Source organism: Pseudophryne corroboree, chromosome 1 (assembly GCF_028390025.1).
Source record: "Pseudophryne corroboree isolate aPseCor3 chromosome 1, aPseCor3.hap2, whole genome shotgun sequence".
In the NCBI taxonomy this organism is placed as follows: Eukaryota; Metazoa; Chordata; class Amphibia; order Anura; family Myobatrachidae; genus Pseudophryne; species Pseudophryne corroboree.
The window spans coordinates 1149543066-1149569507 of NC_086444.1; the positions used below are offsets into that span (position 1 = coordinate 1149543066).

At 46.5% G+C, this 26442-nt stretch overlaps 1 protein-coding gene across 4 annotated transcripts in view; it reads right to left on the minus strand.

Moving 5' to 3' along the window:
* Positions 1–26442, minus strand: part of FAM193A (family with sequence similarity 193 member A) — a 162068-nt gene that overhangs the window by 83076 nt on the left and 52550 nt on the right. For all 4 annotated transcript variants that reach the window (XM_063924609.1, XM_063924600.1, XM_063924592.1 and 1 more), the window contains exon 2: positions 16730–16795. In XM_063924609.1, coding sequence (XP_063780679.1) covers positions 16730–16795 — 66 coding nt within the window. The remainder of the gene's footprint in view (positions 1–16729; positions 16796–26442) is intronic.

Below are 26442 nucleotides of genomic sequence, written 5' to 3' on the forward strand. Positions count from 1 at the left end.
TCTAGGTCGTGGAAAAATGGGCTACACAATGTTTTTCCTGGTGTCATTTATACTGTTAGAGCACACGGAACCCCAATTAGTGCCCCACTTCCCCTTGTCCCACTGCAATCGTAGTCCACGTGGATGGTAAAGTATGATAAAGATGTAAAAAAAAAAAAAAACTTAAGATGTGTCAATCATATGTGTGTCGACCTTTTGTACCCGTCGACCTCTAGTCAGTGTTGACCTAGACATTGGAACCCAACATTAACAGAAGCATAACCAAGAAAAACCCCAATTAAAAAAAAGAAATAAAAAATGATTACAATGTACATAAGTGACAATATACAGCCTGTTAGTCTACAACCATCTACAGAACACAGCTCAGGCAGGAAACACTCCACATTTATAGCTAAGGTGTTACACACACATAAAGACTGTCACACGTCACCACACGCATGCAGATAAGATCCAGCAGTTTCAGGCCAAGCAGCAGAATCATTCCAAACATCAATGGAGACTGCAGGCTTACACAATGTAAAGTGACACTATGCAGAGTGTTAGCGAGATCAAGTTCTCCAACACCAGGAAATACTATTACGATTAGGACAGGCTAAAGCAGAAGACTCAGAAAGTTAAACGTTGATTACCGTAATTAGCCCATTTGTGTAGACATTACATTTACCAGACTGTAGACACACTTAGGTTCATTATTCTGCTTATTCTAAGTCATTCACTTGATGAAAAAATATATCTAATGGCTACACACAAAAAAAAAAGTTAACAGAACTGAGTGCATCAGACAAAGTTGTGGAGACAGCCTATATTCCTACATACAGAACACTGCCCGCACGTAACGCTACTGGCCGGCCTCACTGTAGAATACAGTTGACAACACTGCATGTAAGTTACATATCAAATGTAAATTCAGGTCCAAGTTCTGCCAAGACAGAACTAGTTCTACAGATACAGAGGCTGGTGTGTGTGTGCGATTGTTATTAGCATTTATCAATCCTTTAAGGTTCAATTTGCTCTCAACAATCAATCATTCTCCTAAAGACAAAGTGCCATTTGGTAAACGATACCCTACAAACTGTAGCCAATCAGAAGCAGAGTGGTGGCAAAGAATGGTGCGGGTGTCGCAGAAGGCAGTGACCTGCTCACTGTGTGTGACTTATCAGGGTGCGAGACAGGGGGATCTACAGACACTGTCTGTGCTGAACGAGGACCCTGTTCTTCCACTAATGACATAGTAGCAGGGCAGAATCTTACAGGCATATAAATCACTAGATATCCGGGCAAAGAAAATTTGTTGGTTACCCCACTAAAGTGCAAGCAATAAAAAGTAATATCCATACCATAAATCTATGCCGCTGCAGATACTGCTAAGTGCTGAAAAATCCTAGGACTATCAACCCGACACCTTCGTAAATTCAACAATTGCGTGTTCTGCAATCACACAAACGTCACTTTCTAACCAACAATGAACGAGCAGTCTCTTTCACGGCAGTGTAATTCCTAATAAACTGTGTTTATCCACATAAAGCTCTGGAGATGTTGGTCTAGATGTCCGCAGGCCAGATCTGACCTTGCACTGTTCTATGGACTGTCGGCAGCCAGCTAATTTATTGCAGGTGCTCAGTCACACGTTCTAAATACTGAAGCTCAATGCAAACTAAGGACAAAATAAAACTGTATATAAATACACTGCATGTACGTGATTAGTGTTTACACAAGCCAACCCACTGAATATTAAACTGGGTCGGTAAGCTTGGTAACCTTTGGAAAAATTAGTTTCTATATTAGCATATGCAACATAAACGCACCATGAATCATAAGGTTTTTAATTGCACCGGTATGGAGAACAAGCTGCGCTCTCTGATCACCCTCCGAGGGAAAGAACCTCAGGTCCGGCTTTTCCCTGCCAGTTTCCCCGTTTACACTGAACTGCTCATAACAAAACCAGCAGTGTTTAATCTTGCGATGATATTTACTTAGTGTGCCCTCTAGGCCAGGCAGGTCATATTAGATAGGACGGTCCAAAACGGGACACCACCACTAGGGTGGAAGTGAATGGCTGCAATGTGTAACAATTCTGCATCATGGAAGTATTACATAAGCTTGCATAAGGAAGGGTCACCTGTAAAAACCGCTTTCATCAGCATGGAATGTAAAGCATGCGGGAGTCAGGGCCATTTCTACGGTTTAGTTTGTGTGTTGTGCTTTCAATCCACTTACCCACAGGTTCTCAAACTCGGTCCTCAGGACCCCACACGGTTCTTGTTTTGCAGGTCACCTGTAGATTTTTAAAATGTGACAGTTGGTGATACACAGTGCACCTGCTGCGTGACATGGAAAACGTGAACCGTGTGAGGTCCTGAGGACTGAGTTTGAGAAACACTGCACTAACCCATTTGAGTATACCTGTAAAAATAAGAATTTACTTACCGATAATTCTATTTCTCGTAGTCCGTAGTGGATGCTGGGACTCCGTAAGGACCATGGGGAATAGCGGCTCCGCAGGAGACAGGGCACAAAAGTAAAGCTTTAGGATCAGGTGGTGTGCACTGGCTCCTCCCCCTATGACCCTCCTCCAAGCCTCAGTTAGGATACTGTGCCCGGACGAGCGTACATAATAAGGAAGGATTTTGAATCCCGGGTAAGACTCATACCAGCCACACCAATCACACCATACAACTTGTGATCTGAACCCAGTTAACAGTATGATAAAAACGTAGGAGCCTCTGAAAGATGGCTCACAACAATAAACAACCCGATGTTATTGTAACAATAACTATATACAAGTATTGCAGACAATCCGCACTTGGGATGGGCGCCCAGCATCCACTACGGACTACGAGAAATAGAATTATCGGTAAGTAAATTCTTATTTTCTCTGACGTCCTAAGTGGATGCTGGGGACTCCGTAAGGACCATGGGGATTATACCAAAGCTCCCAAACGGGCGGGAGAGTGCGGATGACTCTGCAGCACCGAATGAGAGAACTCCAGGTCCTCCTCAGCCAGGGTATCAAATTTGTAGAATTTAGCAAACGTGTTTGCCCCTGACCACGTAGCTGCTCGGCAAAGTTGTAAAGCCGAGACCCCTCGGGCAGCCGCCCAAGATGAGCCCACTTTCCTTGTGGAATGGGCTTTAACAGATTTTGGCTGTGGCAGGCCTGCCACAGAGTGTGCAAGCTGAATTGTACTACAAATCCAACGAGCAATCGTCTGCTTAGAAGCAGGAGCACCCAGCTTGTTGGGTGCATACAGGATGAACAGCGAGTCAGATTTTCTGACTCCAGCCGTCCTGGAAACATATATTTTCCGGCCTTGACAACGTCTAGCAACTTGGAGTCCTCCAAGTCCCTAGTAGCCGCAGGCACCACAATAGGTTGGTTCAGGTGGACGCTGAAACCACCTTAGGGAGAAACTGAGGACGAGTCCTCAATTCCGCCCTGTCCGAATGGAAAATCAGATAAGGGCTTTTACAGGATAAAGCCGCCAATTCTGACACGCGCCTGGCCCAGGCCAGAGCCAACAGCATGACCACTTTTCCTGTGAGATATTTTAACTCCATAGATTTAAGTGGGTCAAACCAATGTGACTTTTGGGACCCAAAAACTACATTGAGATCCCCAGGTGCCACTGAAGGCACCAAAGGAGACTGTATATGCAGTACCCCTTTTACAAACGTCTGAACTTCAGGGACTGAAGCTAGTTCTTTTTGGAAGAAAATTGACAGAGCCGAAATTTGAACCTTAATGGACCCCAATTTCAGGCCCATAGACACTCCTGTTTGCAGGAAATGTAGGAATCGTCGAATTTCCTCCATCGGGCCTTACTGGCCTCGCACCACGCAACATATTTTCGCCAAATGCGGTGATAATGTTTTGCGGTTACATCCTTCCTGGCTTTGATCAGGATAGGGATGACTTCATCCGGAATGCCTTTTTCCTTCAGGATCCGGCGTTCAACCGCCATGCCGTCAAACGCAGCCGCGGTAAGTCTTGGAACAGACAGGGTCCTTGCTGGAGCAGGTCCCTTCTTAGAGGTAGAGGCTACGGATCCTCCGTGAGCATCTCTTGAAGTTCCGGTTACCAAGTCCTTATTGGCCAATCCGGAGCCACGAATAAAGTGCTTACTCCTCTCCATCTTATCAATCTCAGTACCTTGGGTATGAGAGGCAGAGGAGGGAACCCATACACTGATTGGTACACCCACGGTGTTACCAGAGCATTTACAGCTATTGACTGAGGGTCCCTTGACCTGGCACAATACCTGTCGAGTTTTTCCCAACGGTTTATAATCATGTGGAGGACTTCTGGGTGAAGTTCCCACTCTCCCGGGTGGAGGTCGTGCTGAGGAAATCTGCTTCCCAGTTGTCCACTCCCGGAATGAATACTGCTGACAGTGCTATCACATGATTTTCCGCCCAGCGAAGAATCCTTTCAGCTTCTGCCATTGCCCTCCTGCTTCTTGTGGCACCCTGTCTGTTTACGTGGGTGACTGCCGTAATGTTGTCCGACTGGATCAACACCGGCTGACCTTGAAGCAGAGGTCTTGCTAAGCTTAGAGCATTGTAAATGGCCCTTAGCTTCAGATATTTATGTGAAGTGATGTCTCCAGGCTTGACCATAAGCCCTGGATATTCCTTCCCTGTGTGACTGCTCCCCAGCCTCGCAGGCTGGCATCCGTGGTCACCAGGACCCAGTCCTGAATGCCGAATCTGCGGCCCTCTAGAAGATGAGCACTCTGCAACCACCACAGGAGGGATACCCCTGTCCTTGGTGACAGGGATATCCGCTGATGCATCTGAAGATGCGACCTGGACAATTTTTCCAGTAGGTCCCACTGGAAAGTCCTTGCGTGGAATCTGCCAAATGGGATTGCTTCGTAGGAAGCCACCATTTTTACACAGAACCCTTGTGCATTGATGCACTGAGACTTGGCTCGGTTTTAGGAGGTTCCTGACTAGCTCGGATAACTCCCTGGCTTTCTCCTCCGGGAGAAACACCTTCTTTCTGGACTGTCCAGGATCATCCCTAGGAACAGAAGACAAGTCGTCGGAACCAGCTGCGATTTTGGAATATTGAGAATCCAATCGTGCTGCCGCAACACTACCTGAGATAGTACTACACTGACCTCCAACTGTTCCCTGGATCTTACCCTTATCAGGGAATCGTCCAAGTAAAGAATAACTAAAATTCCCTTCCTTCGAAGGAATATCATCATTTCGGTCCTTACTTTAGTAAAGACCCGGGGTGCCGTGGACCATCCCTACGGCAGCGTCTGAACTGATAGTGACAGTTCTGTACCATAACCTGAGGTACCCTTGGTGAGAAGGGTAAATTTTTTGACATGAAGGTAAGCATCCTTGATGTCCCGAGACATCATGTAGTCCCCTTCTTCCAGGTTCGCAATCACTGCTCTGAGTGACTCAATCTTGAATTTGAACCTCTGTATTCAAAGATTTTAGATTTAGAATCGGTCTCACCGAGCCGTCTGGCTTCGGTACCACAATAGTGTGGAATAATACCCCGTTTCCTTTTGCAGGAGGGGTACCTTGATTATCACCTGCTGGGAATACAGCTTGTGAATGGCTTCCAAAACTGCCTCCCTGTCAGAGGGAGACGTCGGTAAAACCGACTTTTGGAAACGGCGAGGGGGAGACGTCTCGAATTCCAATTTGTACCCCTGAAATATTACCTGAAGGATCCAGGGGTCTACTTGCGAGTGAGCCCACTGAAATTCATTGAGAACGGGCCCCCACCGTGCCTGAGCTTGTAAAGCCCTAGCATCATACTGAGGGCTTGGCAGAGGCGGGAAAGGGTTTCTGTTCCTGGGAAATGGCTCATCTCTGTAGCCTTTTTCCTCTCCCTCTGTCACGAGCAGAAAGGAGGAACCTTTTGTCCGCTTGCCAACAAAGGACTGCGCCTGATAATACCGCGTCTTATTTTGAGAGGCGACCTGGGATACAAACGTGGCTATCCCAGCTGTTGCCGTGGCCACCAGGTCTGAAAGACCGACCCCAAATGCCTTTAAGGCAATACTTCCAAATGCCGTTTGGAATCCGCCTCACCTGACCACTTTACTGGTAGAATTGGACAACGCACTTATACTTGATGCCAGTCGGCAATATTCCGCTGTGCATCTCGCATATATTTTAAATGCTCTATAGGCAATAATATACTGTCCTTATCTAGGATATCAATATTTCCAGTCAGGGAATCCGACCACGCCAACCCAGCACTGCACATCCAGGCTGAGGCGATTGCTGGTCGCAGTATAACACCAGTATGTGTGTAAATACATTTTAGGATACCCTCCTGCTTTCTATCAGCAGCATCCTTAAGGGCGGCCATCTCAGGAGAGGGTAGAGCCCTTGTTCTTACAAGCGTGTGAGCGCCTTCTCCCCCCTAGGGGGTGTTTCCCAACGCACCCTAACCTCTGGCGGGAAAAGGTATACTGCCAATAACTTTTTAGAAATTATCAATTGTTATCGGGGGGAAACCCACGCATCATCACACACCTCATTTTATTTCTCAGATTCAGGAAAACTACAGGTAGTTTTTCCTCACCAAACATAATACCCCTTTTTGGTGGTACTCATATTATCAGAAATGTGTAAACATTTTCCCTTGCCTCAATCATGTAACGTGTGGCCCTATTGGAAATCACGGTTGTCTCTTCACCGTCGACACAGGAGTCAGTATCCGTGTCGGCGTCTATATCTGCCATCTGAGGTAACGGGCGCTTTAGAGCCCCTGACGGCCTATGAGACGTTTGGACAGGCACAAGCTGAGTAGCCGGCTGTTTCATGTCAACCACTGTCTTTATACAGAGCTGACACTGTCACGTAATTTTCAACAGTACATCCACTCAGGTGTCGACCCCCTAGGGGGTGACATCACTATTACAGACAATCTGCTCCGTCTCCACATCATTTTTCTCCTCATACATGTCGACACAAACGTACCGACACACAGCACACACACAGGGAATGCTCTGATAGAGGACAGGACCCCACTAGCCCTTTGGGGAGACAGAGGGAGAGTTTGCCAGCACACACCAAAGCGCTATAAACTGTATAGGGACAACCTTATAATAAGTGTCTATCCCTTATAGCTGCTTATATATATTTTTAGCCAAATAAGTGCCCCCCCTCTCTGTTGTACCCTGTTTCTGTAGTGCAGTGCAGGGGAGAGTCTGGGAGCATTCCTACCAGCGGAGCTGTGTGGGAAAATGGCGCCGTGTGCTGAAGAGATAGGCCCCGCCTCCTTCTCGGCGGGCTCTTCTCCCGCTTTTATCTGGAAAACTGGCAGGGGTTAAATACATCCATATAGCCCAGGGGCTATATGTGATGTATTTTTTGCCATAGGAGGTATTTACATTGCTGCCCAGGGCGCCCCCCCCCAGCGCCCTGCACCCTCAGTGACCGCAGTGTGAAGTGTGCTGGGAGCAATGGCGCACAGCTGCAGTGCTGTGCGCTACCTTAATGAAGACAGGAACGTCTTCTGCCGCCGATTTCTGGACCTCTTCACTCTTCAGCATCTGTAAGCGGGCCGGCGGCGCGGCTCCGGGACCCATCCAGGCTGTACCTGTGATCGTCCCTCTGGAGCTAATGTCCAGTAGCCAAGAAGCCCAATCCACTCTGCACGCAGGTGAGTTCGCTTCTTCTCCCCTTAGTCCCTCGATGCAGTGAGCCTGTTACCAGCAGGTCTCACTGAAAATAAAAAACCTATTTAAACTTTACTTCTAAGCAGCTCAGGAGAGCCACCTAGCCTGCACCCTTCTCGATCGGGCACAAAAATCTAACTGAGGCTTGGAGGAGGGTCATAGGGGGAGGAGCCAGTGCACACCACCTGATCCTAAAGCTTTACTTTTGTGCCCTGTCTCCTGCGGAGCCGCTATTCCCCATGGTCCTTACGGAGTCCCAGCATCCACTTAGGACGTCAGAGAAATTGGGATGGCCATCGACGATTCCTAATCGATGGTTTATGGCCGATGTTGAATGCTTTTGCCATTGATGGGAGAGAACCAAATGGTTTTCCTCCATCGATGGCACAGCATAATTTTTTTTTACAAGATGCAGGGACTCTGAGCATAGCTCCGTCCCTGACAGTCATAAAGCTCCGCCCCTGGTCTGTGATTGGCCTACAGGCCATTCATAGAAGTAACAGGGATGACCACCGATGGCCATCTCTACTGCAAAACCAGGGCTGGGTACATCGCCGGAACCAAGTGGTTATAAGAGCTACAGACACTACTTCTGAGGCATTTTTTTTTTTTTTTTAAATGATTTCTATTGAGGAAAACTAAGGCAAAACTTACATAGCTTCTTTAACCGTCCTGCTGGCTTCTGAATTCTACATTACTGTGTCTGTCCAGCTAGAAGGGTAATTAGCTGTAATACAAGCTAGTACCTAAATGCTGGTTAGCGGGATGCCTGAAGTGACATCATAGTTGTGTATGCAATAACTGCGGCAGAAAACTACAGATACCATCATACATTGCTCCAACACTAAACCGTATCCGGGTGCTCACTGAGACGTTAAGTAGTGTGAGAAAAGGAAGCCATTCAGAAAAGTCTACTGATGCATAAGTGTCTGCTAACACTAAATAGGAGTGTTCCACAGGCCACGTGTAAAAGATACCACGGTATAACGCCAGTACGAATGTCAAATGCAATGTTCTGTCTTAGACTGGCATAACTTTCTTACAAAGAAAGTCAGTGGAGAAAGTGCAATAGAGCATTTTATTCACCCATCTTCATCAAAGACTAACAATAGCCAAAGTACAAGTCTGGTAAGACATGCGCTTACATATATGCTGCATTATGGTTTCCTTTCATTTGTCTAGAAGTTGGAATTCTTAGATTTGTATTTTAGAGGAGGGCAATTTGAGACATTTTCCAAAACAAAACTGACATGAGCCATGAATGTAATCCACATATCTTCAAGGCAGTGTCCTACTAAAATGTCACACAAATTCAAAAGCAGAGAATGCAGTCATTTGAGCTGCTGACACATCACTGACCATGCCCATGAAGGTATCAGTTAATCTACAATAAACGTCTCTGAAACAAGTCTGCCAAGCTGCTAGTCACCATGTAACTGCTGTGTCAGAAGAGATACCCTGCTAACGCTGCAATCTGCCCCCCCCCCAAAAAAAAATAATATACAAAAGTATATGGTGCTAATAGAGTGTAAGTGAAATAGACACCATAGACTGACAACCCCTGGTGGGGCAAGCACGCATACTGCAAGACCAGGGGAAGCGCTAGAGGAGGTGGTCTTCTTATAATACATGTTTGTGAGGGAGCCATTACCATACATCTCTACTGAACAGTCAAATTATTTCCCGCCATGGAACAATTAGTATAAGATCTGTCCTCATACACCATTGCCGCAGACGCACCAAACAGCACCTCTAGGCGACTAGGCGTCTTGCTCGCTCCAAAAAATGGATCTTATTTGCACATAAACAACTTTGCTAGATTGCACTAATTTCATATGCGACATTTGTATGTGTGTGTATGACCGGGTATGAATTTGTATACAAAGGGGGCGATTTAATTGGTTATGTGCACCTGATCTCCCGTCTAAAGTGATGGGAGATCAGGGGGACCTAATTGCTTTTTTTTTTTTATTGCGCCCAGAAGTGCAGGGTGTAGCCGTGTAAAACAGCTAAACCCAACAAAAGGGACAGCAAGAAAAAAAAGTTGATGCCGGCAGCAATTAAGTTAACTTAATTGCTGCCAGCAGAAACCCATTAAACAATTGAATACCCCCCATAGTGCTACAATGCCTCATCTGAGACTTTGGACATATTTAAACAAATTTCAATACGGCTCAAGTCACAGCCCACAATGCGAATAAGACTCAAAACGCAAAGAAACTGCTACATTAAACCGCTCAGTGCAACTCGGTAGCGTTGGGCGTCTTGTGCTGTATGGCGTATTGAGGCATAAGAGGGGGAAGGTGGCGCTGCTGCAACAGCAGTCACAATGAAGAGAGCGACAGGATGGAAACAGACTCGGTGTTTCCTCTGACTGCGTTATGTGGCTATGAAAACTGTTGGGAGGGGGAGAGAAAGAAGACAGGGTGAAGAGGGGGAGAGAAAGATTGCAGGGAGAAGAAAGGTGAAAAGGCAGGCAGAAAAAGGGAAATAGTGCTGTAAGGGAGAGGAATTGTAAAGGGTGAGAGATCAGGAACAGCAGCTAGTGACCAAGCGAACGATGGGTCCAAAATACTAGTGGTGGACATAGTGAAATATAATCACTAAATTATTTTATATTTTTATAGGTCAGTAAATAAGAATTTACTTACCGATAATTCTATTTCTCGGAGTCCGTAGTGGATGCTGGGGTTCCTGAAAGGACCATGGGGAATAGCGGCTCCGCAGGAGACAGGGCACAAAAAAGTAAAGCTTTTACCAGATCAGGTGGTGTGCACTGGCTCCTCCCCCTATGACCCTCCTCCAGACTCCAGTTAGGTACTGTGCCCGGACGAGCGTACACAATAAGGGAGGCAATTTGAATCCCGGGTAAGACTCATACCAGCCACACCAATCACACCGTACAACTTGTGATCTAAACCCAGTTAACAGTATGATAACAGAAAGAGCCTCTTAAAGATGGCTCCTTAACAATATAACCCGAATTTGTTAACAATAACTATGTACAGTATTGCAGATAATCCGCACTTGGGATGGGCGCCCAGCATCCACTACGGACTCCGAGAAATAGAATTATCGGTAAGTAAATTCTTATTTTCTCTATCGTCCTAAGTGGATGCTGGGGTTCCTGAAAGGACCATGGGGATTATACCAAAGCTCCCAAACGGGCGGGAGAGTGCGGATGACTCTGCAGCACCGAATGAGAGAATTCCAAGTCCTCTTTTGCCAGGGTATCAAATTTGTAGAATTTTACAAACGTGTTTTCCCCCGACCACGTAGCTGCTCGGCAGAATTGTAATGCCGAGACCCCTCGGGCAGCCGCCCAAGATGAGCCCACCTTCCTTGTGGAATGGGCCTTAACAGATTTAGGCTGTGGCAGGCCTGCCACAGAATGAGCAAGTTGAATTGTGTTACAAATCCAACGAGCAATCGTCTGCTTAGAAGCAGGGGCACCCAACTTGTTGGGTGCATATAGTATCAACAGCGAGTCAGATTTTCTGACTTCAGCCGTCCTTGAAATGTATATTTTTAAGGCTCTGACAACGTCCAACAACTTGGAGTCCTCCAAGTCGCCAGTGGCCGCAGGCACCACAATAGGTTGGTTCAGGTGAAACGCTGATACCACCTTAGGGAGAAAATGCGGACGAGTCCTCAGTTCTGCCCTATCCGAATGGAAGATTAGATAAGGGCTTTTATAAGATAAAGCCGCCAATTCAGATACTCTCCTGGCGGAAGCCAGGGCCAGTAACATAGTCACTTTCCATGTGAGATATTTAAAATCCACCTTTTTCAATGGTTCAAACCAATGGGATTTGAGGAAATCTAAAACTACATTTAGATCCCACGGTGCCACCGGAGGCACCACAGGAGGCTGTATATGCAGTACTCCTTTAACAAAAGTCTGTACCTCAGGAACTGAGGCCAATTCTTTTTGGAAGAATATTGACAGGGCCGAAATTTGAACCTTAATAGATCTCAATTTGAGACCCCTAGACAATCCTGATTGTAGGAAATGTAGGAAACGACCCAGTTGAAATTCCTCCGTCGGAACACTCCGATCCTCGCACCACGCGACATATTTTCGCCAAATGCGGTGATAATGTTTCGCGGTGACTTCCTTCCTTGCCTTAATCAAGGTAGGAATGACTTCTTCTGGAATGCCTTTCCCTTTTAGGATCTGGCGTTCAACCGCCATGCCGTCAAACGCAGCCGCGGTAAGTCTTGAAAGAGACAGGGACCCTGTTGTAGCAGGTCCCTTCTCAGAAGTAGAGGGCACGGGTCGTCCGTGACCAACTCTTGAAGTTCCGGGTACCAAGTCCTTCTTGGCCAATCCGGAGCCACTAGTATTTCTTACTCCTCCTCACCGTATAATCTTCAATACCTTTGGTATGAGAGGCAGAGGAGGAAACACATATACTGATTTGTACACCCAAGGTGTTACCAGTGCGTCCACAGCTATTGCCTGTGGATCTCTTGACCTGGCGCAATACTTGTCCAGTTTCTTGTTGAGGCGAGACGCCATCATGTCTACCATTGGTCTTTCCCAACAGTTTATTAGCATGTGGAAGACTTCTGGATGAAGACCCCCCTCTCCCGGGTGTATATCGTGTCTGCTGAGGAAGTCTGCTTCCCAGTTGTCCACGCCCGGGAAGAACACTGCTGACAGTGCTATTACGTGATTCTCCGCCCAGCGAAGAATCTTGGCAGCTTCTGCCATTGCACTCCTGCTTCTTGTGCCGCCCTGTCTGTTTACATGGGCGACCGCCGTGATGTTGTCCGACTGAATCAACACCGGTTTTCCTTGCAGGAGTGGTTCCGCCTGGCTTAGAGCATTTTAGATTGCTCTTAGTACCAGAATGTTTATGTGAATAGACTTTTCCAGGTTCGTCCATACCCCCTGGAAGTTTCTTCCTTGTGTGACTGCTCCCCAACCTCTCAGGCTGGCGTCCGTGGTCACCAGGATCAAATCCTGTATGCCGAATCTGCGGCCCTCCAATAGATGAGCCTTTTGCAACCACCACAGAAGATATACCCTTGTCCTTGGCGACAGGGTTATTCGCAGGTGCATCTGAGGATGCGACCCTGACCATTTGTCCAACAGATCCCTTTGGAAAATTCTTGCATGGAATCTGCCGAATGGAATTGCTTCGTAAAAAGCCACCATTTTTCCCAGGACTCTTGTGCATTGATGTACAGACACCTTTCCTGGTTTTAGGAGGTTCCTGACAGGTCGGATAACTCCTTGGCTTTTTCCTCGGGAAGAAAAACCTTTTTCTGAACCGTGTCCAGAATCATCCCTAGGAACAGCAGACGTATCGTCGGAAAACAGCTGCGATTCTTGGAATATTTAGAATCCAGTCGTGCCGTCGAAGAACTACTTTAGATAGTGCTCTTCCGACCTCCAACTGTTCTCTGGAACTTGCCCTTTTTAGGTCGTGCAAGTAAGGGATAATTTAGATGCCTTTTTTCTTTGAAGAAACATCTTTTCGGCCATTACCTTGGTAAAAAGGCCCGGGGTGCCGTGGATAATTCAAACGGCATCGTCTGAAACTGATATTGACAGTTCTGTACCACGAACCAGAGGTACCCTTGATGAGAAGGACAAATTTTGGACATGGAGGTAATCCTTGATGTCCAGGGACACCATATAGTCCCCTTTTTTCCGGTTCGCTATCACTGCTCTGAGTGACTTTATCTCGATTTGAACCTTTTATGTAAGTGTTCAAAACATTTTAGATTTAGACTATGTGTCACCAAGCCGTCTGGCTTCAGTACCACAATATAGTGTGGAAAAATAATACCCTTTTCCTTGTCGTAGGAGGGGTACTTTGATTATCACCTGCTGGATATACAGCTTGTGAATTGTTTCCAATGCTGCCTCCCTGTCGGAGGGAGCCGTTGGTAAAGCAGACTTCAGGAAGCTGCGAGGAGAAGATGTCTCGACTCTCCAATCTTTACCCCTGGGATAATACTCGTACGATCTAGGGGTCAACTTGCGAGTGATCCCACTGCGCCCTGAGACTCTTGAGACTACCCCCCCACCTTGAGTCCGCTTGCACGGCCCCAGCGTCATGCTGAGGACTTGGCAGACGCGGTGGAGGGCTTCTTTTCCTGGGAAAGGGCTGCCTGCTGCAGTCTACTTCCCTTACCTCTATGTCTGGGCAGATATGACTGGCCTTTTGCCTGCATGCCCTCATGGGAAAGGAAAGATTGAGGCTGAAAAGACGGTGTCTTTTTTAGCTGAGATGTAACTTGGGGTAAAAAAGGTTGGATTTCCCAGCTGTTGCTGTGGTCCCCAGGTCCGATGGACCGACCCCCAAATAACTCCTTCCCTTTATACAGCAATACTTCCATCTGCCGTATGGGATCTGTATCACCTGACCACTGTCGTGTCCCTGACATCTTCTGGGAGATATGGACAACGCACTTATCTTGATGCCAGAGAGCAAATATCCCTCTGTGCATCTCACATACATATATATAGAATGCATCCTATTAAATGCTCTACATGAATAAAATATTTTCAGTCAGGGAATCCGACCAAGCCAACCCAGCACTGCATCTCCAGGCTGATGGCGATCGCTGGTCGCAGTATAACCACCGTATGTGTGTATATACTTTTTAGGATATTTTTCCAGCTTCCTATCAGCTGGCTCCTTGAGGGCGGCCGTATCTGGAGACGGTAACGCCACTTGATAAGCGTGTGAGCGCCTTATCACCCTAAGGGGTGTTTCCCAACGTACCCTAATTTCTGGCGGGAAAGGGTATAACGCCAATATTTGCTATCGGGGTAACCCTACGCATCATCACACACTTCATTTTATTTTATCTGATTCAGGAAAAACTACAGGTAGTTTTTTCACTCCCACATAATACCCTTTCTTGTGGTACTTGTAGTATCAGAAACACGTAACACCTCCTTCATTGCCCTTAACGTGTGGCCCTAATGAGAAATACGTTTGTTTATTCACCGTCGACACTGTATTCAGTGTCCGTGTCTGTGTCTGTGTCGACCGACTGAGGTAAATGGGCGTTTTTAAAACCCCTGACGGTGTTTCTGAGACGCCTGGACCGGTCCTAATAGATTGTCGGCCGTCTCATGTCGTCAACCGACCTTGCAGCGTGTTGACATTCTCACGTAATTCTCTAAATAAGCCATCCATTCCGGTGTCGACTCCCTAGAGAGTGACATCACCATTACAGGCAATTTCTCCGCCTCCTCACCAACATCGTCCTCATACATGTCGACACACACGTACCGACACACAGCACACACACCGGGAATGCTCTGACAGAGGACAGGACCCACTAGCCCTTTGGGGAGACAGAGGGAGAGTCTGCCAGCACACACCAAAAACGCTATAATTATATAGGGACAACCTTATATAAGTGTTTCTCCCTTATAGCATCTTTTATATATATACAATATCGCCAAAATCAGTGCCCCCCCTCTCTGTTTTAACCCTGTTTCTGTAGTGCAGTGCAGGGGAGAGCCTGGGAGCCTTCTCTCCAGCTTTTCTGTGAGAGAAAATGGCGCTGTGTGCTGAGGAGATAGGCCCCGCCCCTTTTTCGGCGGCCTCGTCTCCCGCTATTTTTGAAGTTAGGCAGGGGTTAAATATCTCCATATAGCCTCTGTGGGCTATATGTGAGGTATTTTTTTGCCTCTAATAAGGTTTTTATTTGCCTCTCAGAGCGCCCCCCCCAGCGCTCTGCACCCTCAGTGACTGTTGTGTGAAGTGTGCTGAGAGGAAAATGGCGCACAGCTGCAGTGCTGTGCGCTACCTTTATGAAGACTCAGGAGTCTTCAGCCGCCGATTTTGGACCTCTTCTCTCTTCAGCGTCTGCAAGGGGGCCGGCGGCGCGGCTCCGGTGACCATCCAGGCTGTACCTGTGATCGTCCCTCTGGAGCTAGTGTCCAGTAGCCAAGCAGCAAATCCACTCTGCACGCAGGTGAGTTCACTACTTCTCCCCTAAGTCCCTCGTTGCAGTGATCCTGTTGCCAGCAGGACTCACTGTAAAGTAAAAAACCTAAGCTAAACTTTCTCTAAGCAGCTCTTTAGGAGAGCCACCTAGATTGCACCCTTCTCGTTCGGGCACAAAATCTAACTGGAGTCTGGAGGAGGGTCATAGGGGGAGGAGCCAGTGCACACCACCTGATCTGGTAAAAGCTTTACTTTTTTGTGCCCTGTCTCCTGCGGAGCCGCTATTCCCCATGGTCCTTTCAGGAACCCCAGCATCCACTTAGGACGATAGAGAAAGTTACTTTAGTAGCTCTTTCAACGAATCAGCGAGAAAACGCAACCAAATTCATTTAGCAAATTGAAGGTCATAGGTAGTGTCCAAGAGCTGCAAATTAGAGGAGGGGAATGTAGCATGCAGAATAAACACATGCCCCAACATGCAAACTTCAAAGAGCATGACCTTCCTTCCCACCACACATGCGCACATAAAATACAAAAAAAAAAAAAAAATAGTCCAAATGGACTCTGCTGACCATCTACAACATGTCATGTTGGATCTCCCTCCGTTATGGAGAGTGCTGAAAGCTGCCAACAGAAAAAAAAAAAAAAAAAAAAAATCAGCAGAAAGGGTCCAAAAGTATGGGTAAGCGGTGGGAGCCTGCTGAATAAGGCAAAGGGCTCCAAATTACTATTATTGAGGAGGGAAAGGATTTGATAGAATAAAATTAAAAAAAACACCTTCTATGATGCTTAACACTTCTCAGCCATTCTCGTGGTTAACCGACACCAAAAGACTTTATTTCAACCATTAAAACCCAACAAACCACCCACTGCCAGTGCCATTACACCCTTAGTACATCAGGAAACTCCAGGGTAACCTGCACTAATGAAAGCGGGTCCCAAATTGGACAATATCTAATTGGTTACGACAGGTTGCAGTATCTTATTCCAGTTGCCCAAATGTCACAAAATTCCATAGAATGTCCTATAAAGTTATTTGCATGTTGCCAAGTTTTATTGAAAGTCTGATCATGTGTTCACATTTATATGAATTATATCATTATCGCACAAACACACGTTACAGAGAATACTCTGTATGCAATCCCTTACCTGTGGGACTCCGGTAAAATCGGGAGCAAGGGGCCCATCTGAGAAAGGGGTGCCATTTAATGCGATCTGGGGAACAGAGACAAGAGCAAATATATAAGAACATTTTAAATGACTGCGTTTCCACATAACCACCACTGCCCCACAGAAACCATGCAACGAGCTGTGGCGCCTTTGCTGCAACCTTAATCAAGTAGACAAGACACTTTACTAAAAATGCTGCAAAAAAACACAAAACACAACCCTGAGTATACCTGAAAACCTACAATAAGTCACCTCTGCTTACAAGTTACATAAAGCTGAATAGTACAGGACAGACACACAGCTATTTACGGTTGGCATGAGGCATAACAGGCAAGCGCAGAAATTTATATATGTGGGGGAGTGACAGTCATACTGACACTACACTGCATCAATATACCAAAGAAATAATAAGATTTTACTTACCGATAAATCTATTTCTCGTAGTCCGTAGTGGATGCTGGGACTCCGTCAGGACCATGGGGAATAGCGGCTCCGCAGGAGACAGGGCACAAAATTTAAAAGTTTGACCACTAGGTGGTGTGTACTGGCTCCTCCCCCTATGACCCTCCTCCAAGCCTCAGTTAGGATACTGTGCCCGGACGAGCGTACACAATAAGGAAGGATTTTGAATCCCGGGTAAGACTCATACCAGCCACACCAATCACACCGTACAACTTGTGATCTGAACCCAGTTAACAGTATGACAAACGTAGGAGCCTCTGAACAGACGGCTCACAACAATAACAACCCGATTTTTTTGTAACAATAACTATGTACAAGTATTGCAGACAATCCGCACTTGGGATGGGCGCCCAGCATCCACTACGGACTACGAGAAATAGATTTATCGGTAAGTAAAATCTTATTTTCTCTGACGTCCTAGTGGATGCTGGGACTCCGTCAGGACCATGGGGATTATACCAAAGCTCCCAAACGGGCGGGAGAGTGCGGATGACTCTGCAGCACCGAATGAGAGAACTCCAGGTCCTCCTTAGCCAGGGTATCAAATTTGTAGAATTTTACAAACGTGTTCTCCCCTGACCACGTAGCTGCTCGGCAGAGTTGTAATGCCGAGACCCCTCGGGCAGCCGCCCAAGATGAGCCCACCTTCCTTGTGGAATGGGCCTTGACAGATTTAGGCTGTGGCAGGCCTGCCACAGAATGTGCAAGATGAATTGTGCTACAAATCCAACGAGCAATCGTCTGCTTAGAAACAGGAGCACCCAGCTTGTTGGGTGCATACAGTATAAACAGCGAGTCAGATTTTCTGACTCCAGCCGTCCTTGAAATATATATTTTCAATGCTCTGACAACGTCCAGCAACTTGGAATCCTCCAAATCGCTAGTAGCCGCAGGCACCACAATAGGCTGGTTCAGGTGAAACGCTGAAACCACCTTAGGCAGAAAGTGAGGACGCGTCCGCAGTTCTGCCCTGTCCGAATGGAAAATCAGATATGGGCTTTTATACGATAAAGCCGCCAATTCTGACACTCTCCTGGCTGAAGCCAGGGCCAGTAGCATGGTTACTTTCCATGTAAGATATTTCAAATCCACCGATTTGAGTGGCTCAAACCAATGGGATTTGAGAAAATCCAAAACTACATTAAGATCCCACGGTGCCACTGGGGGCACAACCGGGGGCTGTATATGTAGTACTCCTTTTACAAAAGTCAGACTTCAGGAACTGAAGCCAATTCTTTCTGGAAGAAAATCGACAGGGCCGAAATTTGAACCGTAATGGACCCTAATTTGAGGCCCATAGACAATCCTGTTTGCAGGAAATGTAGGAATCGACCCAGTTGAAATTCCTCCGTCGGGGCCTTCCTGGCCTCACACCACGCAACATATTTTCTCCAAATGCGGTGATAATGTTGTGCAGTCACCTCCTTCCTGGCTTTTACCAGGGTAGGGATGACCTCTTCCGGAATGCCTTTTTCCCTTAGGATTCGGCGTTCAACCGCCATGCCGTCAAACGCAGCCGTGGTAAGTCTTGGAATAGACACGGTCCCTGCTGAAGCAGGTCCCGTCTTAGAGGTAGAGGCCACGGATCTTCCGTGAGCATCTCCTGAAGTTCCGGGTACCAAGTTCTTCTTGGCCAATCCGGAGCCACGAGTATCGTTCTTACTCCCCTTTGCCGTATAATTCTCAGTACTTTTGGTATGAGAGGCAGAGGAGGAAACACATACACTGACTGGTACACCCATAGTGTTACCAGAGCGTCTACAGCTATTGCCTGAGGGTCTCTTGACCTGGCGCAATACCTGTCCAGTTTTTTGTTGAGGCGGGACGCCATCATGTCCACCATTGGTCTTTCCCAATGGACCACAATCATGTGGAAGACTTCTGGATGAAGTCCCCACTCTCCCGGGTGCAGAGGAAGTCTGCTTCCCAGTTGTCCACTCCCGGGATGAACACAACTGACAGTGCCAACACATGATTTTCTGCCCAGCGGAGAATCCTTGCAGCTTCTGCCATTGCCCTCCTGCTTCTTGTGCCGCCCTTTCTGTTTACGTGGGCGACTGCCGTGATGTTGTCCGACTGAATCAACACCGGCTAACCCTGAAGCAGAGGTTTTGCCAGGCTTAGAGCATTGTAGATTGCTCTTAGCTCCAGTATATTTATGTGAAGAGACGTCTCCAGGCTTGACCACACGCCCTGGAAGTTTCTTCCCTGTGTGACCGCTCCCCAGCCTCTCAGGCTGGCATCCGTGGTCACTAGGACCCAGTTCTGTATGCCGAATCTGCGGCCCTCTAACAGATGAGCACTCTGCAACCACCATAGCAGACACACTCTTGTCCTTGTGGACAATTTTATCCGCTGATGCATCTGCAGATGCGATCCGGACCATTTGTCCAGCAGATCCCACTGAAAAGTTCGTGCATGGAATCTGCCGAATGGAATCGCTTCGTAAGAAGCTACCATTTTTCCCAGGACTCTTGTGCATTGATGCACAGATACTTTTCCTGGTTTTAGGAGGTTCCTGACTAGATCGGATAACTCCCTGGCTTTCTCCTCCGGAAGAAATACCTTTTTCTGAACAGTGTCCAGAATCATCCCTAGGAACAACAGACGTGTCGTCGGGATCAGTTGGGATTTTGGAAAATTCAGAATCCACCCGTGTTGTTGGAGCACTACTTGGGTTAGTGCTACTCCGACCTCCAGCTGTTCTCTGGATCTTGCCCTTTTTAGGAGATCGTCCAAGTAAGGGATAATTAAGACGCCTTCTCTTCGAAGAAGGATCATCATTTCGGCCATTACCTTGGTAAAGACCCGGGGTGCCGTGGACAATCCAAACGGCAGCGTCTGAAACTGATAATGACAGTTTTGGACCACGAACCTGAGGTACCCTTGGTGTGAAGGACAAATTGGAACATGAAGGTAAGCATCCTTGATGTCCAAGGACACCATAAAATCCCCTTCTTCCAGATTCGCTATCACTGCTCTGAGTGACTCCATCTTGAACTTGAATTTTTGTATGTACAGGTTCAGAGATTTTAGATTTAGAATCGGTCTTACCGAGCCGTCCGGCTTCGGTACCACAAATAGCGTGGAGTAATACCCCTGTCCCTGTTGTAGGAGGGATACCTTGACTATCACCTGCTGAGAATACAGCTTGTGAATGGCCTCCAATACCGTCGCCCTGTCGGAGGGAGACGTTGGCAAAGCAGACTTTAGGAAACGGCGAGGAGGGGACTTCTCGAATTCCAACCTGTAACCCTGAGATACTACCTGCAGGATCCAGGGGTCCACCTGCGAGTGAGCCCACTGTGCGCTGAAATGTTTGAGGCGACCCCCCACCGCCCTTCTGGCAGATATGGACATCGCACTTACTCTTGATGCCAGAGTGCAAATATCTCTCTGTGCATCTCGCATATAAAGAAATGCCTCCTTTAACTGCTCTATAGTCCGTAAAATACTGTCCCTATCCAGGGTATCAATATTTTCAGACAGTGACTCTGACCAAGCCACGCCAGCACTGCACATCCAGGCTGAGGCGATTGCTGGTCTCAGTATAACACCCGTATGTGTGTATATACTTTTTAATGTATTCTCCAGCCTCCTATCAGCTGGATCCTTGAGGGCGGCCGTATCAGGAGACGGTAACGCCACTTGCTTTGATAAGCGTGTGAGCGCCTTATCCACCCTAGGAGGTGTTTCCCAGCGCGCCCTAACCTCTGGCGGGAAAGGGTATAATGCCAATAACTTCTTTGAAATTAGCAGTTTTCTATCTGGGGTAACCCACGCTTCATCACACACTTCATTCAGTTCCTCTGATTCAGGAAAAACTATCGGTAGTTTTTTCACACCCCACATAATACCCCTTTTTGTGGTACTTGCAGTATCAGAGATATGCAAAGCCTCCTTCATTGCCGTGATCATATAACGTGTGGCCCTACTGGAAAATACGTTTGTTTCTTCACCGTCGACACTGGATTCAGTGTCTGTGTCGACCAACTGAGGTAAAGGGTGTTTTACAGCCCCTGACGGTGTCTGAGACGCCTGGACAGGTACTAACTGGTTTGCCGGCTGTCTCATGTCGTCAACCGACTTTTGTAGCGTGCTGACACTATCCCGTAATTCCATAAACAAAGCCATCCATTCTGGTGTCGACTCCCTAGGGGGTGACATCACCATTACAGGCAATTGCTCCGCCTCCACGCCAACATCGTCCTCATACATGTCGACACACACGTACCGACACAGCAGACACACAGGGAATGCTCTGATAGAAGACAGGACCCCACTAGCCCTTTGGGGAGACAGAGGGAGAGTTTGCCAGCACACACCCAAGCGCTATAAATATATATAGGGACAACCTTAATAAGTGTGTTCCCTTTATAGCAGCTCAAATATTATAAATATCGCCAATAAGTGCCCCCCCTCTCTGTTTTTACCCTGTTTCTGTAGTGCAGTGCAGGGGAGAGTCCTGGGAGCCTTCCTCGCAGCGGAGCTGTCTAAATCACGATGCATCAACCACATCAAGCACTGATTAATTTGATATAGGACACTTGTAAGTCTGTGTACGACAGAGTCTGAATCTGCATATGAAGTGCAACAATGCATTGTCGGCAGTTTTACTCATGCGGAGTTCCATTGTGCTTCTTATACAGATTCAGACTCCGTCGCACACAAATATAGAAGTTTTGCATATCAAACGAATCCGTGCAGTCTTGTGAAGTGGTTTTGTCACATCGAAGAGTGATTAAGACGCACATTCGCACACAAAAACGCTCAGTGCAGCTTGCATGGCGTATTGAGGCTTGGTGTGCGAGAACACGTCTGTCTATTGGTTCCAAACTGTCCCCTTCTTGTTGCCTGCACGCAATTACTACATAACCTAATGCTTGTGCATGCAAATATTTCCAGGTAGGCAGATTGTTGCTGGCCTATATCCATATGCCTCCTCCATTGTAGTCTTAGCACATTCCCAGGTGATTTGAAGTGTAGCCCACACACCCCATGTGTAGCTGGCTCTCGCTCATTGTTTTGGTGCATCACATAAACATAGCGTTTAGAAGCTTTTTGTTTCAGAGAAAGTGGCCCAAAATGGTGACATAATGGAGCTAAGTGACACAAATGATAGGAAATAACCATGGGAAAAGACAGGGAAGGTGCTGTGAGGACACATCACAGAAATGACAACACGTTCCGATAGCCAGCCATTACAGTAGAACACAGCATATAGATGAATCAGGTGAGAGTGGCAAAGCCCTGCATGATACAGGAAACAGGAATTTATTTAAAGAATACCCCATTAAATGTAATTAGAACACGCATTGCAAAAAGCACACTGGAAATAACCTATATTATATACCGGGATGCGGTCAACATCCCGCTGGACGGGATCCCAATGTGCTGTACAGCATGTGGCCCGAATTTGAGCAGTCTCGGCTATCGCCAATATAATGTCAATCTGTACAACACAGCAGAAAATATCTGCATACGTGTGTCACATTTTGCTTAATGAATGCAAAACACAGACACTAACTATAAATATAAGAATTAGTAGATGCAAAGGATTGTACAATAGACATCAGCCACAGCGCCTGGAAAAGACAACCTGCACCAGTTTGATAACATGTGGAGGCCTAGATGGCATCACCGCCCAAATTAAACTGAAACATATGGAGCAAGTGAAACTATGCTATAGACTGGAATATACTACACAGACTGGAATACCCGAAACATCCGTTATGGTGGAATACGTGTGATACTAATTAGCTGTGCCAGGTGTCTCATTACTGCAAGAAGTTCTGTTGTATCAAACTATACTTTCCTATACTTTAATATTAAACCTTATCCTATCTCACTCAGTACACGACTCTACCATTGTTTCCACCACCTGATAAAATAAGGTGCAGAAATAATTAGAGTAAAGCAGAGCTAATGTGTCGGATCCAAGGGTGCTTGAACAAAACTATAATTACTAAATGACATATGAAGAATAGGACTAGTAAGGACGTTCTAGACTATGGGGGGATTCAATTGTTTTGGGCCTCTGAATGGGACTGTTTAGATGCCCAAACAATTGTCACTATTCAGCTGTGTAGGTGAGGGATTTAAAAACTTAATTCAGTAGGAAAAAAAGAAGGGACTTGCAGAGCAGGGAGATAGGAGAGAGACGTGAAAGAGCAGTCTAGCAGAAGCATTAAGCATAGACTGAAGAGTGAACGGTATCCGTTCACATGGTCGACCATGTTATGGTAGACAGTCATTAGGTCGACCACTATTGGTCGACATTGACATGGTCGACACATGAAAATGGTCGACACATGAATAGGTCGACATGAATTTTTTAACCTTTTTTTTCTTTTGGGGAACTTTTCCATACTTAACGATCCACGTGGACTACGATTGGAACGGTAATCCTGTGCCGAGCGAAGCGAAGGCACCATGCCCGAAGCATGGCGAGCGAAGCGAGCCATGCGAGGGGACGCGGTGCACTAATTGGGGTTCCCAGTCACTTTATGAAAAAAACGACACCCAAAAAAGTAAAAAAACTCATGTCGACCTTTTCATGTGTCGACCTTTCATGTGTCGACCATGACAATGTCGACCAATAGTGGTCGACCTAATGACTGTCGACCATAACATGGTCGACCATTCATACCGGAACCAGAGTGAACAGGGGGATCAGGAGAACGCTGCAACAGTTAACACAAAATAGATATTCAGTTAAAGATGCAGGAGGGCACCTTAAGCATAAAACCCACTTACACATTTTTATTTATTACAGTGCATTTTGCAATACTTGCCCAACAAACGTACCCAAGTGCACAGTCTGCATATAAAACATTTGCACTGCAAAGTGCTATAAGACCATGAGCCAAGGTTGACAAACAGATATAGAAACGGAGGTCATCTCCATTACATTGCACTGTGAGATCGTATGCCGTGGCGCCAATGGTAGCCAAGCACTGGGGCACGAGGTAAATACACAATGTATAGGGATCCGGTCTGAAGATCGACAGTGTCTAGGTCGACAGTAACTAGGTCAGAAGGTCAACAGGTCAAAAGGTCGACATGAGTTTTTGTTTTTTTTATCCTTTTTCATACTTAACGATCCACGTGGACTACGATTGGAACGGTAATCTGTGCCGAGCGAAGCGGTAGCGGAGTGAGGCACCTTGCCCGAAGCATGGTGAGCGAAGCGAGCGATGCGAGGGGACACGGAGCACTAATTGGGGTTCCCGGTCACTCTATGAAGAAAACGACACCAAAACCCCCCCACAAAAAAAAAAACTCATGTCGACCTTCTGACCCTGTCGACCTATAGTGGTCGACCTAAACATTGTCGATCTAATGATCCACACCGGATGTATAGGTGAAGTAGAGTCCTGTTGCTGATCGCATGTAACGTAATTGCCCCTATTAAACAGAGTAATGATCAGAATAAAGTTTTAGCTCACATCTGCCCTGTAATGCTTGGCAATATTAGCACCACAGACGAATACCAAGCAGCTCTTTATGAAATCAGGAGCAGAATACAACATTCAAATGCTGCATCCTGTTACCAGGCAGTGAGCATGTAAAATTAGCAGAGGAAGGAGCATACAGAAACCCAGCTGACAGCAGCGGGGTGTTACAGCCATTGTGTGATCTGTGGTGGCCAGGTGTAGAAAAGGGGTTTCAGTATTTGGTTAAACAGCCAGGAAACAAAACTTAGGGTCCCTGGAAACAGTTGTATATTAATAAGATGCCCTGCCACAAAAGACTGTAGGGTTCCAGGTTCACCAACCTAGCAGAGTTGAGGAAACTTCCTTGTAGGTGGAATTGGGTAATTCCAAAGTCCATTACAAACACTAAATGCAGCTCAGTACTGGTCCCAATTCCTCCTCTATGCCCTAAGCATAGGTTCTCAAACTATGTCCTCAGAACCCCAAAAAGTTCACGTTTTTCAGGTCTACTCAAAGAATCGCAAGTGAAATAATTAGCTCCACTTGTGGATCTTTTAAAATGTCAATGTGACCAGTGGGGGTTCTAAGGACTGAGTTTGATAACCTAAGCCCTAAAGGAATATACTAGGAGACGGACTGTCGCACTGGGATAGTTCCCAAAGGTATTAAAACTATATTGATTAAATTGATCATACGAGCACTAGAGGATAGATAGGATAGATAGATTTTTTTCTACATTGAATAATAGCTGCGATGACAGTACACACTTCTCCCGCTTGCAGAAGTTGATGGCATAATGGATGAGGGAAGTTATACAACGTACATGCCCAGAGACAACCAATATCTAGACAAAACCACCTGCGTAGATTTTATGATGTCTAAGTTTCTCCAGGGCTGGACGTCACTTCCCCAGGAGAAGAAGAGGTTTAAATGTGACATATATTTTGGGGTATATGCAATTGCGGACGAATTCCCGAAAAACTGGACTTTTTCGCCAAAAAAAAAAATCGACAATGCAATACAGTACTTTTCGTCAAAAAAATTGACTTTTCAAATTCGACTTTTTGAAATTCGACATTTGACAAATTCGACATTTCTGCAATGGTACAAATGCCGCTTTTTCGACAAAAGTATATTCAATTGAAGAATGTAAATTCGACAACAGTGCTTTTTGACAGTAAATTCGTCATTTTCAATCCGCCTCACTTTGCTGGCGGAATATAATAAAATTTTGAAAAAACATGGGTTTTTTTGTGTTTTTTTTATTGCTAATAGCATATCTATTTATATTAGAAGGGATTAGGTACTTGGTTTGTCTATTTAGGAGGCACAAGTATTATTTATATATTTAAAATATTATATTTTTATTTTTTATGGAATGTGTTAAAAACCCGAAAAAAATTTGCGTGGGGTCCCCCCTCCTAAGCATAACCAGCCTTGGGCTCTTTGAGCCGGTCCTGGTTGCCAAAATACGGGGGGAAAAACTGACAGGGATCCCCCATATTTTAACAACCAGCACCGGGCTCTGCGCCTGGTCCTGGTGCAAAAAATACGGGGGACAAAAAGAATAGGGGTACCCCGTATTTTTTGTACCAGCACCGGGCTCCACTAGCTGGACAGATAATGCCACAGCCGGGGGACACTTTTATACCGCTTCCTGCGGCCGCGGCATTAAATACCCAACTAGTCACACCTGGCCAGGGTACCCTGGAGGAGTGGGGACCCCTTCAATCAAGGGGTCCCCCCCAGCCACCCAAGGGCAAGGGGTGAAGCCTGAGGCGGTCCCCCCCGCCA